At 37.2% G+C, this 16,011-nt stretch overlaps 1 protein-coding gene across 2 annotated transcripts in view; it reads left to right on the top strand.

Moving 5' to 3' along the window:
• Window positions 1-16,011, top strand: part of LOC149168728 (Mitochondrial inner membrane translocase complex, subunit Tim44-related protein) — a 453,829-nt gene that overhangs the window by 141,213 nt on the left and 296,605 nt on the right. For both annotated transcript variants that reach the window (XM_089428390.1, XM_089428389.1), the window contains exon 6: window positions 12,344-12,395. In XM_089428390.1, the coding sequence (XP_089284516.1) occupies window positions 12,344-12,395 (52 nt within the window). The remainder of the gene's footprint in view (window positions 1-12,343; window positions 12,396-16,011) is intronic.

Raw genomic sequence — 16,011 nt, 5'->3', positions numbered from 1 at the left:
GCAATGCTGATCCAAACCTTTACTTTAAGGTTGAGGAAGGAAAGCCTCTCATTCTAGTGCTGTATGTGGACGACCTCTTCCTGACAGGTAGATCAACATCGTAGTGAAAAATGTTTTGATGTAGGTGATTGGGTATTTTTATTGCTACATCTCAAGCAAGCTATTTATGAGAAGGAAATGTTGGCAATACTACATGCACTTAAAAAATGGCGACCTTACCGAATGGGAAGACTCTTCAAGGATGAGGATGTCGAAGCGTTGTTTTGTGCCATTTCTATTATCCAACCAGATTGGATAAACAAAGCAAGGGATGAATGGAAGAAGGACGAAGAAATATGGCCACTTATTCAAAAGTTGCAAAAGATCCCAATTCAAACAATATTGCCAGAAATTGAAGAAGAAGGAAAAATCATATTGGAACCTGGAGCATTCACAGCAACAAGAACTCGACAGCTACGAAATCGATCAATTTCAGAGTATCTCATCAAGTGGAAGAGCTTACCCGCTGAAGATTCCACATGGGAGGACAAGAATTTTATACAGAAGCATCAAGAACTACTCAAACGTTGAGGACAACGCTTTTTGAAGGAGAGGGGCATGTTAGGCCCCTATACTACTAGTGTAACCCATTATTATTATTAGTACAACCCACTTATTATAATGATGTACCCATGTAGTGCCCATATTGTTACTATTGTGCCACATAGAAGCCCACTATTGTTATTATTGTGCCCTTACATTATTATTTTTATGTCGGCTCTAATTATGTTATGACCCCTTAGACTCCTATATATAGAAAGGAGGTCTTTTCATTTGTATCATCGAAGAATTGTTCATTTATGTAATGTAAAGGAGGTTGCCCCCTCGAAGAGGCTGAATTCTAAGGCGTTGATCTATCATTTCTATTTTTTCTTGAGCTGGTTTCATAACAATGCACATGATATAACTCCTAGTGCTAATGTCTGTCGTGCAGCTCTTCCCTGGACACCTTTTAAAAAGAAAAAGAAAATCAGAAGATATGGTAGATTTAAGCCTAAGAAGGTAGCCAATCCCAGAAAGCCCTTTAAAAATTTTCGCTTCTTGAAAAGTAGAAACAACTAAGAAAAAACAACAATTGTTGTTTCATATGCAAACAGGAAGGACATTTTGCTCGAAAATGCCCGAACAGTTCTTCCAATAAATTGAAAGCTTGTGTTGATATTGAAGAATTTCTTGATGATTGGTCAGTTGTTGAATCACAGGAGGATTTATCAGATGTATATATTTTGACTGATGCCTCCCTGACAGAAGATGAAGAAAGTCCAGAATTTGCTCAAAAAATGAACATTTGTACATATTGTTCAGATGATGATATCTCAGAAGAAATTGCCTCAGAAGAAAATGAACTTCATTATAGTGATGAATTTGAGACAAGCTCAGAAGTTTCAGAAAGTTCAGAAGAATCTGTTTCATTATGTTGGTCTCCTGAAAAGACTAAGGACAAAGGTAAGCAATCTATATCATCCTTACCAAAGTTAAATTCTTTTTGTCCTTATGAGAAGAAGATAGCTGCCTCATCCTCTTCTATGCCTATTCCACAATTTGATCCAGAAGCTGAACAAAGTCTTTTAAAGAAAATGGTGAAAACTAATAATTTGTTGTATATACCGGTCTCTGTACAAGTCAAGAATAGTTGGATAGATGTTGATGCTTTTATCGACACCGGAGGATCCAACAATTTAGCCAGACCTTCTTTATTCAAAGGAATGTGGAAGCCACTACAGAATATACTTGTCTCAGAAACAATTGGAGGTACAGTAAATCTCACTCACTATGTTGATAATATTTCTATGAAAGTCGGAGGGAGTATTGTCAAGATTTCAACTATTCAACATTATGATCCCTCGGCTAGTCTATTTCTTGGTATGCCTTTTATCAATTCAGTTTTACCAGTAACAATCAGTGAAGACAAAGTGATCATCAATTTAAAGAAAAAAGCAATCTCTATACCAAGGCTACAAATTGCAGATTCTGAAGCAAGAAAAGAAAATAGTCAAAGAAAAACTGGGTTCAGAAAGCCAGAAAATGATTCTCGAAACTCGCAAGAAGTCTTGCAAAAATATGCAGAAAAAGAGACTCTCAAGACAAAGAAAAAGGCAGTTATAGATCCTCAATGGTCTAAAGAACAGAAAGACATATATGAAAGACTGCTTAAAAGTTGCTCAGAAGACCCACAAAAGTTTTGGGAAAAAGAGAGTCCAAAACAAGAAATCATCACTCTGCATGACAATGGAGTAAAAGGTAAGCTTATTCCTTGTACTCCTGGTGACGAGCAAGAAATCAAAAAACAAATTGCAGAATTATTAAATCTCAAGCTGATTGAACCTAGTATTTCTCATTACTCATGCTCTGCATTTCTAGTCAGAGGAAAAGCACGAATGGTAATAAACTACAAGCCGCTAAATTCCATCACTCAAAGTTTTAATTATCCTCTGCCCCGTCAAGAAGTTATAATGCAAAAGATTCAGAAGAGCAAAATCTTTAGCAAATTCGACATGAAGTCAGGTTACTACCAGATTCAAATTGAAGAAGCAGATCGACATAAAACAACCTTTACATGTCCAGCAGGATTTTATCAATGGAAGGTTGTTCCTTTTGGGTTAAAGAACGCCCCTTCTTTCTTTCAGAAAAGGATGGATTTCATATTTGGTAAGTATGATTTTATCATTACTTACATTGATGACATTTTGATTCACAGTCCTGATCTTGCTACTCATTTAGCACATTTAGAAATATTTTTTAAAGAAGTCCAGAACCATGGAATAGTCTTGTCAGAAAAGAAAATGGTTCTGTTTCAAGAAAACATTGATTTTCTTGGAATACATGTGGTAGAAGGCCACATCCAGATGCAACCCCATGTACTCACCAAACTTGTTGATTTTCCTAATGAGCTCAAAGACACAAAGATGATTCAGCGTTTCCTAGGAGTGTTAAATTATATTCATAAATACATTCCTAGACTATCTGAAAAGACTGCACCTATTCGAAAACATTTAAAATCAGGATGGTCAAGCCAAGCAATAGAAGTAGTCAAGAAGCTGAAAGAAGAATGCAAAAATCTTCCTAAACTACAGCCTCCAGGAGAAGGTTTACTCATTCTACAAACAGATGCCTCTGATGAATTTTGGGCTGCAGTTCTTTTTGAAAGAAAAGAGGATAATAAAGAAGAAGAGCTATGTGCATATGCATCAGGAGAATTTCTGCCTAATCAGAAAAATTACTTCATTGCTGAAAAAGAAACTCTTGCAATCTTTAATGGTATTCAAAGGTTTGAACTTTATCTTGCCCCAAAAAAGTTCTTAATTCGAACTGATTCAATGAACTTTAAATACTTTTTGGCAGCAAAGATATCAAGACAAATGGCAAGAGGAAGGTTATTATCGTGGCAAATATGGTTTCAACAATATGATTTTGATGTTGAATGGATTCTTGGAAATTCTAATTATATTGCAAACGCTCTTACAAGAGACATGAACAAAACTCATAGGATTAGCAGCAACAGAGAACCCTAGCAAAGCATATTTGAGTTACCAGGTAAACAAGATGATTTTTCTACCTTTGTATATAGATTCAAGTTAGAGAAATTTTGTGAATATCTCTGTACAGAAATCAAGAAGATAGTTGGGTTAAGATTACGAAGAAACCAATGGATCCAAAGATGCCAGGCATGGCAATCAAAGAATATTGGTACTCTTCTAGGACTTGATCTAGAATTGGTAAAGATTTATTCTCTCCCAAACATGAAGGTGAAAGTATATTTTAGAACGCTTGATGATTTATGGTCCATCCAGTATACACGCCAATGATATGGGTCTTGCAGATTTTGAATTATTATCAGTTAATTGGCAGCATTGATTTTGCATTAGAAATCTTTACTAGTGCAAAGATGATGGATCTTGAAGAAATTAATATCAAGGAAGATGTTGGTAAATTTATGTTAACATTAAGGATCCCAGATCTGTTTGATGAATTAGAAGCCTCATTCTTACAAAGGCTTATTGAACATTTTGAAAGTACAGATACTTTCCCTCAATATGAGATTTTCGAACAATTTGCCAATTGGGAAATTAAAGAAGGATTATGCACAAAGAAAAGGATGATCAGAACATCCCAATGCATTGAAAGAACTTTTCAGTATATCAGGATATTCTCATCACCATGGGATTATCAGAGTATGGAATTCAGGAATGCCATTATCCCAAATCCTTTTGCACAGGTATTTGAAAATAGTTTCTCTGAAATGACTATGATTGCAGATAACAAAGAGGAAATACAAAAGATAATCAATTGGTTGAAAGAATTCAACAAAAGCAAATTGACTGAGAAAATACACATTCTCAAAAAGCTGAATACTTTGCAAGGAGACAATAAGGTTTTAAAATTTTCTGTTAATAAAAAAGCCTTAGTCACCATTGGAATAATGTCAGGAAATTGGATTGAAGATACAATCTGTTTAATCAGTTTGTTGTTATCTACAAGGTTTTGTACAACATTTAATTTTGATTTGGCTTGGCAAGAAAAAGACAACATCAACGATCACTGCAGATTATGGATACAACATACAATTGAAACAACCACCAACATGTTCCAAATCTTTAAGTGGGAATTATTAGATGGTATTGAATTGGCAGTACAACCAGCACCAACATTTGCAACAGCTCATAAAGATTCTTTTCTTGACATTGAAGTAAACCCTACTGCGTACATCAACAGATGGAGAAAGAAAGAGGACCCTTCCAAATTACCATATCTAAGTCATCATGCTTTCATCATCAACAAATGTTTCCTTTTGACAAATGTATGATGAACCTTGTACTAGATGACCTTGGCACTTTTGTTCCCAATGAGATTCCCAAGAGCTATATCGTTGATTCTAACTGTCTTTCATGCTTCCCTATGACGTTGTCCTGAGTTCTTGTTCCCAATGCTTCTATGATGCCTTGATGCATCCTATCCAATGAATCATTATAGCCTTACCTTACAATAAAAGACTTAGGAATTTGGAAAGTACTAAGGTGAGGAAGACTATCTTAGTCATAGTAAAGATCTCTTACTTCCTCCATCTTGGACTTCTTCTTTTTGGCTTCCTCCACTTCTTTGGTGATATGAGCTTCTTCTCATCTTCTTTTGTTATTGCCTTTCTTGATCTTGTTAGCGCTTGAAATTTCACCTCAGGCTGAGAAAGGTAAACCTCAAGGCAACATCAAACCACTTAGCCTCGTAGCTAGCCCTACGGGGCTGGAGAGGGCTCTCTCCGGTCTATCTCGGTGAAATCTTCAATGGATGAGATGACCAATAGGGTAACACTGATTTTAGGCTAGTAAACTGATCAAAAAGGTTGATTTGGGGTTTTTAGGGTTTTTGGTGGCAAATTGAGGGGATGGCAATTTTGGGTGCGGGGATTGGACACAGTTTCTGCAGGGGGTTCTTTGGGGCGAGGTAGGAGACAATATTGATGCCTTTGATTGAGGTGGATGGTCAGGAATGACAGGTGAGGAGCTAAGGAGAGCAAACAATAACTTTGAATTCTCCTTAAACAGTAGAAAACATTGAAATTAAACAAACTTAAAAGCAGAGCATGACAGTCATGAATTCTTACTTTAACACTTCGTTTGCTTAATGTGCAGAAGGAAAAGAAAGGAAATGATTCACATAACACACTTACAGGTACCTAGAGAAACACACCATCAATACATGTAACCACAAGAATCCCAAAAAAGACTGCAAAACCCTGGTCTTCCTTAGCCAAAAATTGCAGAGATACAGTGGATAATACAATGATAGCTACTCCCTCAAGAGTCCAACCTTCCAACTCCTGAAAATGAGTGAGAAAATACATAATATAGGCAAGCCAACCTCTTCCCTTGCCTCTAGGGGTCGAGCTCATTATCCTAGGAGCTGTTTCAACCACTTCTAAACTAAGCACTACAAACTAGGCAGTCAAAACAACTTGCCTCTATAAACTTGGAAACCAATTCATTCATTTAATTTTCACCCTTTTCATGAATGAATCTTCTAGAAGAGGTACATAAGAGTAAAAGTATCATAAAAGTACAATAATTACATCAAAGAGCCTAATAATCCACCCCAAAAAGTCAAACAGGGTCAAACTGCGTTTTTCTGAGCTGTACACTGAAAATTGGAGAAGTTTGCCTGACGGGTCGCGCGCCTCTGCCTGACGGGTCGCGCGCCTTTGGGACCATATTTGGGGCACTTCCCGGTGTCCAAATTGAGCAAGAGTAGGCTTGTTGGAAAGGTCTGTGAGTCTACTTTCCAACCCAACTGGAATTTTTGAATTTGGTGGTCATTTGCCCCTCCAAAATTGCAATCTCCCAAGACTGCTTTCTGCAACTCAAAAATGTGGCAGAAAGTCAATTTTTGCTTGTTTTTTGACTTTCTGGAGGCCCAAAACTTCATAAAATCTCAAGTCCATTGATGAGAATATGTAACTTCTCATGACAAATCTGGAAATGCTGAGTTTTTGCAAAATGGAGTTGCCATGATGAAGGGTCGCGCGGGGGGTGAGACCCGTTAATGGAGAAAACCTGTAAATGGCACAAAAAATTCACAATTAACAAAATTTTCTCCAAATTTCTTGAAATTTGGGCTGAGAGTCCCCAATAAAGTACCATGCTCAGTCAAAGAGGCTTTGGCCAAAATTTGGAGTGGATCGGGCCTTTTCCGTCGTTTTAGAGCCTTGGCCAACCTCCTTGGATCCGACGATTGTAATTTTAACATTTCTCTAAAACCATGACACCTGTGCAAAAAGTGAAGGAGGTTTTTCTTCTTTGGCATGTTATGGACAAAAACCTCTCTCAGTTTTCCAAAATTCATCTTTTATTGCTCTGGAACATCATTTGAGTGCGACTTGTCCCGATGTGTGAAACAAGGGATTTTGTCGAAATGAAGCGAAATGAAGGGGATAAGAGGCTTTTAAATTCTTGGGGAAATTTTTGGGAGTGGGGAGGGATGTTAGGAAGCAGGGGAAAATGGAATCTCAGAGATTGAGTGAGGGGAAGGGGTCCAAAAGGGCAAAACACAGGCCAAACCTAGAAAATTGCCAGGTTGTAGCTAGAAACTAGGGTTTGTGCAAAAATGAGGAATTTGGCGGATCTAAGGGATGGGAAGTGTTTGATAAGGTACATGAAGGATAGGGGAAGGTGTATGAACATCTGGATACAAGTTTTGTCAATGATTTGACCGTCCAAGAGAAATTAGCTTTCAAAACCCTAGGAGAGGGAAATGACCTTACCTAGGCGCAACTGAAGCATGAAGAAGGTGTAAAATGACTCATTCGACACTGACATGATGATGACAACCCTATGAATGATGATAGACTCAGCTGAATAATGACATAGATGGGCATTTGGGCAACTTTGAAAAGAGTGGGAGCAAACCCTAGACCTAATGCCTAGTGACCAAATTTTGCTTGAAAACTCTATGAAATGACAAAATTTGACCTTGAAAACTCTGAGACCACTTTGTAAGAGCATATTTGATCACTGGAGGAAGGCTGGAAAGACTGACTCTAACAGATCTTATGACGGTCCCTTTTGTAGTGTCCATATTCTTGACACCCATAGCTTTGGATTTTAGCTTTGTTTTTTTTTTTTTTTTTATATTTTATCTTTCTTTCTGAGCACCAAACTTTCCAAATTGTCCCTTTCTTCTTGTCATTGCAGTATAAGCTTGATTTTTCTCACGTGCTCCCACATCAGATTTGGCCTTTGGTCTAGATTCTTCAATCTTGCGTGGTGACCATAGATCTTGGAATGGAGTGGCTTCTTTCTTCCCATAAATACTTGAAGTAAAGTTACCCCACTCCTTCGGTAGTGCATTTAATACCATTGTAGTCATTTCACTATCAGAGATGACTTCTCCCAATTCTTGTAGTTGATCCTGGATCTCAAATATCCTCATAAAGTATGAGGCTATTCCATCTTCCTTAGACATCTTCAGCTTGTATATTTCTTGCCTTAATGATATGACTTCTCCAACAGTTCTTATGGAATACAACTCTACCAGTTTGTCATAGATTTCTTTTGAAGTTGCAAATTTAGATACATATGGGATGAGGGGACCCTAGATGGATTCTATGAGAATCCTTTAAGCCCTAACTTCCCCTTTCATATACTTGGTAAGAACTTGAGCATCTTCCACTCCTGGTTTTGCGATAGATCCTTTGACATGATCCATGACCTCATTTTCAATGAGATTTAGATCTGTCCTTTTCTTCCATGCAAAATAGTTTGAAGCCCCAACCAATTTGTTGCTCTCCTTGCGAAAAGAGATTTTGACAGATTCAGATAAGGTCATATACTTACTTGATAGGATGCTCTTTTGTCCTTGTTGCTTCCTTGATGTTGACGATGACATAGAGAATAGAAAGCTTCTTTTGTTGAAGATAGTTTTCTTCAATAATGATCCTTGATCTCACAAAGAGGGAGATCCCTTTTGATGGTGAAGTCTTGTTGATGAAGATCAGTGATGACTTCTTGGTGATGTCTTTAATGGTAAGGAACTTGTTTCAACGATTGAGTCTTGATGACATTGCCTTTTGATGTAGCTTCCTTTGGATGAATAGTCTTTTAACTTGATTCGTAGATCTCTTCAACTTGTGTAGATGTAGGGTTTTGGCCTTCTTGTCTTGATGATGATCCCAATACTTTGTTGTAGACTTCTTTGATATAGGGTTATGATGCTTCTTTTGACTTCAAGATGATCTTTGCTGTGATGCCTTCCTTGAGATTTGATTCTTGAGTATCCCTTGATAAGATGCCCTTCCTTTTCTTAGTCACATTAGCTCTGATACCATGTTGAGAAATCAAGTGTATAGCAATTAAGTGATTTCTCTTCAACTAGTAACTGCTTGTGAGTACTTTTTACTTCTTTAGATTAGGATCTTCTTTTACTTAGGTTATTGGTGTTTTTCTTCATCAAACAACTACCAATGCATAAACCATAAAGAGTCAAGAGACACAAAAGTATAGGCTATCAGCCAGGCCCAAAACCTCTCACTCTTTAAGTGGAAAACCCACACAATTCTTCTTATAAAGATCCCAATTGACGAATACCAAGACCAAGACCCTTGACCTATTCAATCTCTCCAAGACCAAGATACCAAGGTTCTTGATTTGACCTCTATTTAGAGTCAAAGATAATCAATTGCCTGCTCCTTCTACTTGTGCTTCGGCTTCCTTGTCTTTGCTTCAGACCTGCAGCTTTTTGGGCCTATTTCAGAGGCCCTAGTACATGTAGGTGGCCTTCTTGTGCACCTAGATTTCCTTCGCTTATGGTAGAGACCTTTCCTATCTTGACTCGGCTTATCCTCATTCAGTAATTCGGCTAATATTCCTTCTGCAATTCGGTCCTTTTTCTGTAGCTAACAGTCCCAAAAACAGAGCTAAAATCCTTGCTGCTCCTTTCCTATTCCTTGCTGATTGTAGGACTTCAATTTGATGACCTTCGTGTTGAGAAATCTAGGGTATTAGCATTAGGTGATTTCTCTTTTATTAGTGCCTGCTTGTGAATGCTTTTTACTTCTTTAGATTAGTATCTTCTTGCTGTTAGATTATTAGTGTTCTTCTTCATCAAACAGTAAACAATGCATGAACATAAATAGACAAGAGACACAGCATGTAGGCTATGAGCCAGGGCCAAAGCCTCTCACTCTTTGAGAGGAAAACCCGCACAAATTCTTCTTCTAGAGATTCCAATTGACAAATACCAAGACCAAGACCCTTGACCTATTAGCCACTCCAAGACCAAGACACAGGCTCTCAAGACAGTCAGCCTTCTTCTCAACTCTTCTTCCATCTCGACCTTCTTCGATCCATAGCACACAAACTGAGATCATCTCTGTCATAGCAACGAACTGTCATGTCACTGTCTCCATCCATACGAACTTCAGAGATACATCTAACTGTCTCTTATTCTGTGGTCCGAATTCTGGGAGAGATCCGAACTTCATCTTTTACTGTGATCACCCTTGAGACATATCCTTGCAGCCTTCATTATCCGAATTCATTTCAGTATTGGAGATCTGAACTTCTGTTTAGCCTATCCGAGAACTTCAGAGAAATATGTTCTTGCTGTCCCTAGACAGATCCTCGCTTTCCCTTAGATGTCTCTTCATCCTCTGTCTGAACTTACTTCCATACTGTGGTGTATACAAACTTATTACTGTCTTCAAGAATCTCAGAAATCCGAACTTGTTTTCTTTGAAATTTCAGAGATAAACAAAATCTGAACTGTGCTAATGTGAAGAGCCTAGCCTCCTTTATATAGTAATTCATCCATATAATTATGAGCCGACTTGATAATCGAATGCATGTGTCTCCTTGAGTGAGCGGACATGAATTATTTTTTCTGATTTAAGGCTGACTTGAAGAGGAGTATTAGTGCTTGTCGTTGGAGGGCTATTTGACAATGTTATTGACTCAAATACATTTGAGTCTTTGACACATACCCAAGAAGGGCTCTTCATACATGACATTGACTATTTGACTTAAATGACAAATCCTAAAGCTGTCAATGGGAGCCATCTAAAATAAAATCACTTGCTCATGAAACCGATGAGGCAAGGCTCACAATAATAATTTTATTTTCTTCATTACATCATTTACAAAAGTCACAATTACATGTCATTATGAAGACCGGACCTAGTTACATTTTACAACACTTCGCACTGATTAACTTCAGACTTCATGCACCGAAATTCTCTGAAATTCTGTACTTCGCACTTCAGACTGTTTTCCAAAAATCTGACTTCTGAAATAGGTCGAGCTGCCTATTTATACTTGTTTGCCATCATAATTATGCTGACATGACTGTAAGCTCAACCAACGTGTCATTTGGAATTTGTAATAATCTTTTTGAAGCCGACATGAGGAGGATACTTCGCTTGGCCTTGGAGGGCTTATCCTATACATATTAATGACTCATACACAACTGTAATATTCCCAAGAAGGGTTCTTCATAGATTCAAATTGACTTTTATGACTAGATGACAAATCCTAAAAGCTCACAATGGGACCTATCACTAAAATAAAATTCCTTGCTCATGAAACCCATGAGACAAGCATAATAATCATCTATTTTTCTTCTTTTAATCAATTACATAAAAATCACAATTACACATGATATTATGAGGACCGAATGTAGTTACACTTTTCAACACCTCAGAGAGTTTTTACAAGGCTTTGACTTGTGACCTTGGGCTTACATTGGTGGTAAATTATATACTGAAAAGGTCTTTGTACCCCCACTGACATAGGGGTAACACCTCCACAAAAAGTCCCTGTAGAGAGATATCAGGCAGTAGGGTGGCAATTTGGCTGCCTACTAGCCTTATTGCCGCTGATGTAGCGCTTTCAGGTAAGGTCACAACAATAAAATCTGTCAGATCTGGCAATAACAAAGATTAGATGGCCAGTAAATGTGGCAAGGACAATTAATCTTGCAAAAATTTCATATGCAAAGTCCCATAATGTAAACCCTAGCAGAGTGATCCCTTCCAGCCTTCAAGAAGAGCTAAATTTGTTAAGTTAGTCTGTTGTAGGATAAAGCCCTAAAGTAGAAGAATTAGGCTAAAGTCATAAAGTTTAATATTTATCTCTATTTTCAATGCTCGATTTTGCAACAATTTGTAAGTATGTAGTATTGATTAATTTAGGGATAAAATCTTTGAAGGAACAACTATTTCTCTATCCTTCACTCTGCGATTGTGGTTACTTACAAGGAACCTGACTGTATAACAAGCTACTGAACCTATAAGAGAGCAACTTAGTTCTGGATAGAAAATCAATTTGGCTTAAATTGAGTGTATGATCAATCATGATTCAGTCTCCTTCACTGTTACACTTTGAAGTTTGTGCAGGAATAAGAAACCTAATTGTATAACAGCCTGTTGAACCTATAAGAGAGAAACTTAGTTGTGGATTTGAAACCGATTTGGATATCATTGAGTGTATGATTGATCCTAATTGCATGCGTTAATGCCATTTTCTCATGTTTTAATTTATGTCTATCTTTAAAGTGCACAAACAATGATCATAATTACCTATGATACTTTCAAAATTTTCATCTAAAAGGAATGTTGATAGCTACTCTTACAAATTAATAAATGGCTTGTAATTTTCCACTTAAGTCTGATAACACTACATTCAAAATTTGTTTAGGCAGTCTCTTTGACTTTTTTAATTCAACAATTCATTTCTCTCTCTCTTTAGCTTATTGTACTACTTTTACAAATTCTTAGGATATGTGGTTAGTTCTTGAACTTCTGATAGTTTTTCACTTGCAGGTTGTTTACAATAAGAGGTTGGAAAAGAAGCAAGGAGGATTTGATTTCCGAGGTATTTATTTTATGTCATTATGCACCTATCTTTCTCTTCCCTAGATTAAAATTGTAAAAAACATAAATCCTATTTCACCTGTCAAATTCATACTCATCTAACAAGCAGAAAGTAAAAAGCCATGGAAGTGACGGGGATCATATTGTCATTTCAAATTGGATTTGTTCGCTTATGATATGATTGAAGGAAGTAGATCTCTTTTCCTTTCACAAGTAGAGGCACTTGATCCCTGGCTCAGAACACGAATTGCAAAATGTTGCAATTTAGGAGTCGCTGATCCATAAAACTGCCACCATCTCCCTGGAGGAATATTAGGCCTATCTTGTACTGCACTAGACCTTGCAGATATTCCCTCTTCCAACCTGTATGCTCGGCGCTGCTCTCAAATTCTTCTCCATTCTTTTAGATCAGGAACCAACCGTTCAACTGCATCATAAAGGCCATTCATGACTTCTGTGTCATTTGTTCTTTATATCCCAAAGAGTCTAGGATCCAAATAACAAGCTGCTGCATGTAAAGGATTGTGCAACATCTTCCATCTTTCATCAATCACCTCCCATATTGTAGTGTACTCATTTTCCTCATTATTAAAAGATTTTGCAATGGCTTCTTTAGCACGATCCATGCCCTCATAAACAAAACCCATGGAAGGGGTATCACTATCAACCATGCGAAGCATATCAACAATTGGTTCACATACTTTGAAGACCTTCTGAGCATTGTCCCAAAAAGCATTCCCTAAAATCACCTATTCCAACTCCTTTCCTTTAGTTTCCTTTGAAAGATGAGATTTTTCCCACTCATTGTTGCAAAAGACACCTCTTATACTCCCTGTTTCTTCAACTAGCCTTTTGATAGTAATGTAATATATGGCAAACCTAGTGTCACAAGGTCTAAGCAACTCTCTAGATGCGTTACTCTGTATAAGCTCAATGTGAGTTGATGGTTAAATATGAAGTGAGAAATTTGTTTCCCCCTCCGAACTGTCTCGTTAATCCATGGAAACTTTGCCAAGTCATGTAACAGTAAGTCGAGACAATGAGCAGCACAAGGTGTCCAATATATTTTTCTGTATTTATCTATGATCATTTTTCCTGCTCCGACACAATTTGAAGCACTATCAGTTATAACCTGGACCAATTTTCTTCTCCAACCTCAAGAATAGCTTCATCTAATATCTAGAAAATAAAATCAGAGGTCTTCTTATTCCCTAATGCATCAACTACTTTAAAAAAAAGTAACCCTTTAGGGCAATAAACCAACACATTAATAAGAGGTCTATGATTCATATCTGACCAACCATCTGATAAAAGTGTGCTCCTTGTTTCCTTCCAAGAGTCTTTGATCTTTTGCAAATTGTTTGTAACTCTTTATTTTGACCTCTTCAAAAGAGTGGTCCTTATAGTCTCAGAACTAAGAGGGACATATCCTTTACCAAACCCTGCCATCATCTTACATGCATTGATGAAGTAAGAGCTTCTTACCACATTAAATGGAATTGCAGATTCAAAGAACATATCACCTACAACATCATCAACTTCTTGTTTCTGCATGGGTTTCCAAAGGGAACTTAATGTGGATGTCCCACTTGATTTACCGATCCTTGACTGAGATGAACTCCCAACACCAACCATGCTTGAAGAAAGTGCAGAAAATGAATTGTAATTCATTGTAATTTCTGTTTGAACACGTTGTCTTTTGTTTTCATTCATTTTCTTAGCCTTTTGTATATTGTCATAATCTTTCTAAAGTGTCTCCTTGAGCTTTGCAGGCACATTCTTGCAACCTTCAACACCACCTCCTTTGCCATTAGTGACAGAAAGTAAGTGGTCCATCACTCTAGTTAAAGATCCAAAAAACTCATCATTACATAGCTTGCATTTCAATTGCCTCCCATGAGGCCCGTCCAATTTCTCCACATATTTCCATCCTTCTGCCATTGACTTTGGAGGTGCCATGACAAATATGTCTGCATTTTTGTTGGCATATTAGGATTACAATTTAAATAGATGATAAAATAGTGAAATTCAAATACAAATAAAACTTGAATTAGCACGTCAGTTTCATTCCTAACTGCTATGTAAAGCATGAGCATGAAATTTGAGAGATTCTCATGTTAAAAATAGTACTTTTTCACCAAGAAAAAAGAGAGATTACAATATAAAAACAGAAAGTTGCAGCCCATTACACTATTACAGGTTTTTAGAGTGAATTTGACCCTGAAGAAATTGGAAAAAACTAGGTTCTGTTGACTATTTCGAGCATGGTTTTCTCATAAAGAAAATAATGAAATTAAATGAGTAAAGAAGTAGGGGTAAAAACAACTTGGGCTACAATAAATCAACTTTTATCAGCTGGGGGGATTTTACAATCAATCACATTGTCACAGGCTCACAACCCAGAGACTATCTATGTATGAAATATGTGAAGGCAGTGCGGATCAGGTAGTAGTGTAGTGGCTAGTCTTTTCAAACTGAAGAAGATGCAGAAGCTAATGTACAGACATAAGACACAAACCACTGGTAAATTACAATACAACAAAGTTACAAACAGTAAGAATAAGTCACTCTCAAAACCTCCATATGCAAACAAATGAGGATAAAACTGAAATAAGTTTTTAAAATGTGGTGAGCAAACTAAATTACGATTCAAAATAGGCCTTATAATCTCTATCATTATTCATAGCTTCATACAGAAAAAGGCAGTATTTGCTCTATATGCTTTTGTTTATAGAAAAAGCATAAAAAAATGTAGCCCGACCAAGAAAACAGTCGAATTTGATAAAAAATGCTTTGGAAAGAAATGAAAGAGCTGTCAAAAGGGAAGATAACCAGAAAATTGAAATATGTGATGATGCTACCATATATATTATTGCAGTGATCGGATACAGGATATAAAGGTGGCGTTTTCTCATGATAGCAGCAGAATGGGAAGTCAAATAGAATCTCAGAGATCCAAGAATGCAAAGTTATCAGAAGTTGTGGCTTGTCAAAGTGAGCCAATAGTGAAATTGGAAACAGACTTCAATATGCTTTATGAACTAGTCATGGATCTTGCTAGGAGCTTTCCTTCGCTAGTCACCCTTTCTAATATATCTATTGGTTCCATTAATGCTGCAGTTGAGGCCTGAAAGTGAGAAAACAGTTCAGCAAACACAATGAGACAATGGCAAATGGACATATAAAGCTGCTGTACAACCTTCAGGTGGACATCAAACAACTTATAGTCTGTCAAGTCAGTGTTCATTAATTCAAATTTCAAACATATCAAGAAGAACATTAGGGAAATCCCAGTACAGGAAGCAGCATCTCAACTGAGAAACCTCTGCCGCAAACAATCAACCTGAATCTTATCTCAAGTTTCTACAACCTAGCCTCTGCTAATCTTAGGAAACATTCTAAGCCCAGAAAGAAAAACAGAAATGGAATCTGGAGAGAAAACCAGTTTACCATCGGACCTATGTGGTAAGAGAGGAATGAATATCCTGGTCAAAGGACTAAAGGAAGAGATAGCTGGAAGCTTGGAGGAACTTGAGAGATATCACAAACCACTCATAACTTAATCACTCTGATGGTGGCTCTCAACAGACTCCAATAGTAACAGGAACCCTTGGGGC

Source organism: Pinus tabuliformis, chromosome 4_2 (genome assembly GCF_031772625.1).
Source record: "Pinus tabuliformis cultivar Carrire ecotype Pingquan chromosome 4_2, CPIR1, whole genome shotgun sequence".
In the NCBI taxonomy this organism is placed as follows: domain Eukaryota; kingdom Viridiplantae; phylum Streptophyta; class Pinopsida; order Pinales; family Pinaceae; genus Pinus; species Pinus tabuliformis.
Note: the sequence above shows the minus strand (reverse complement) of the source record. Positions and strands in the feature narration are given on the sequence as shown.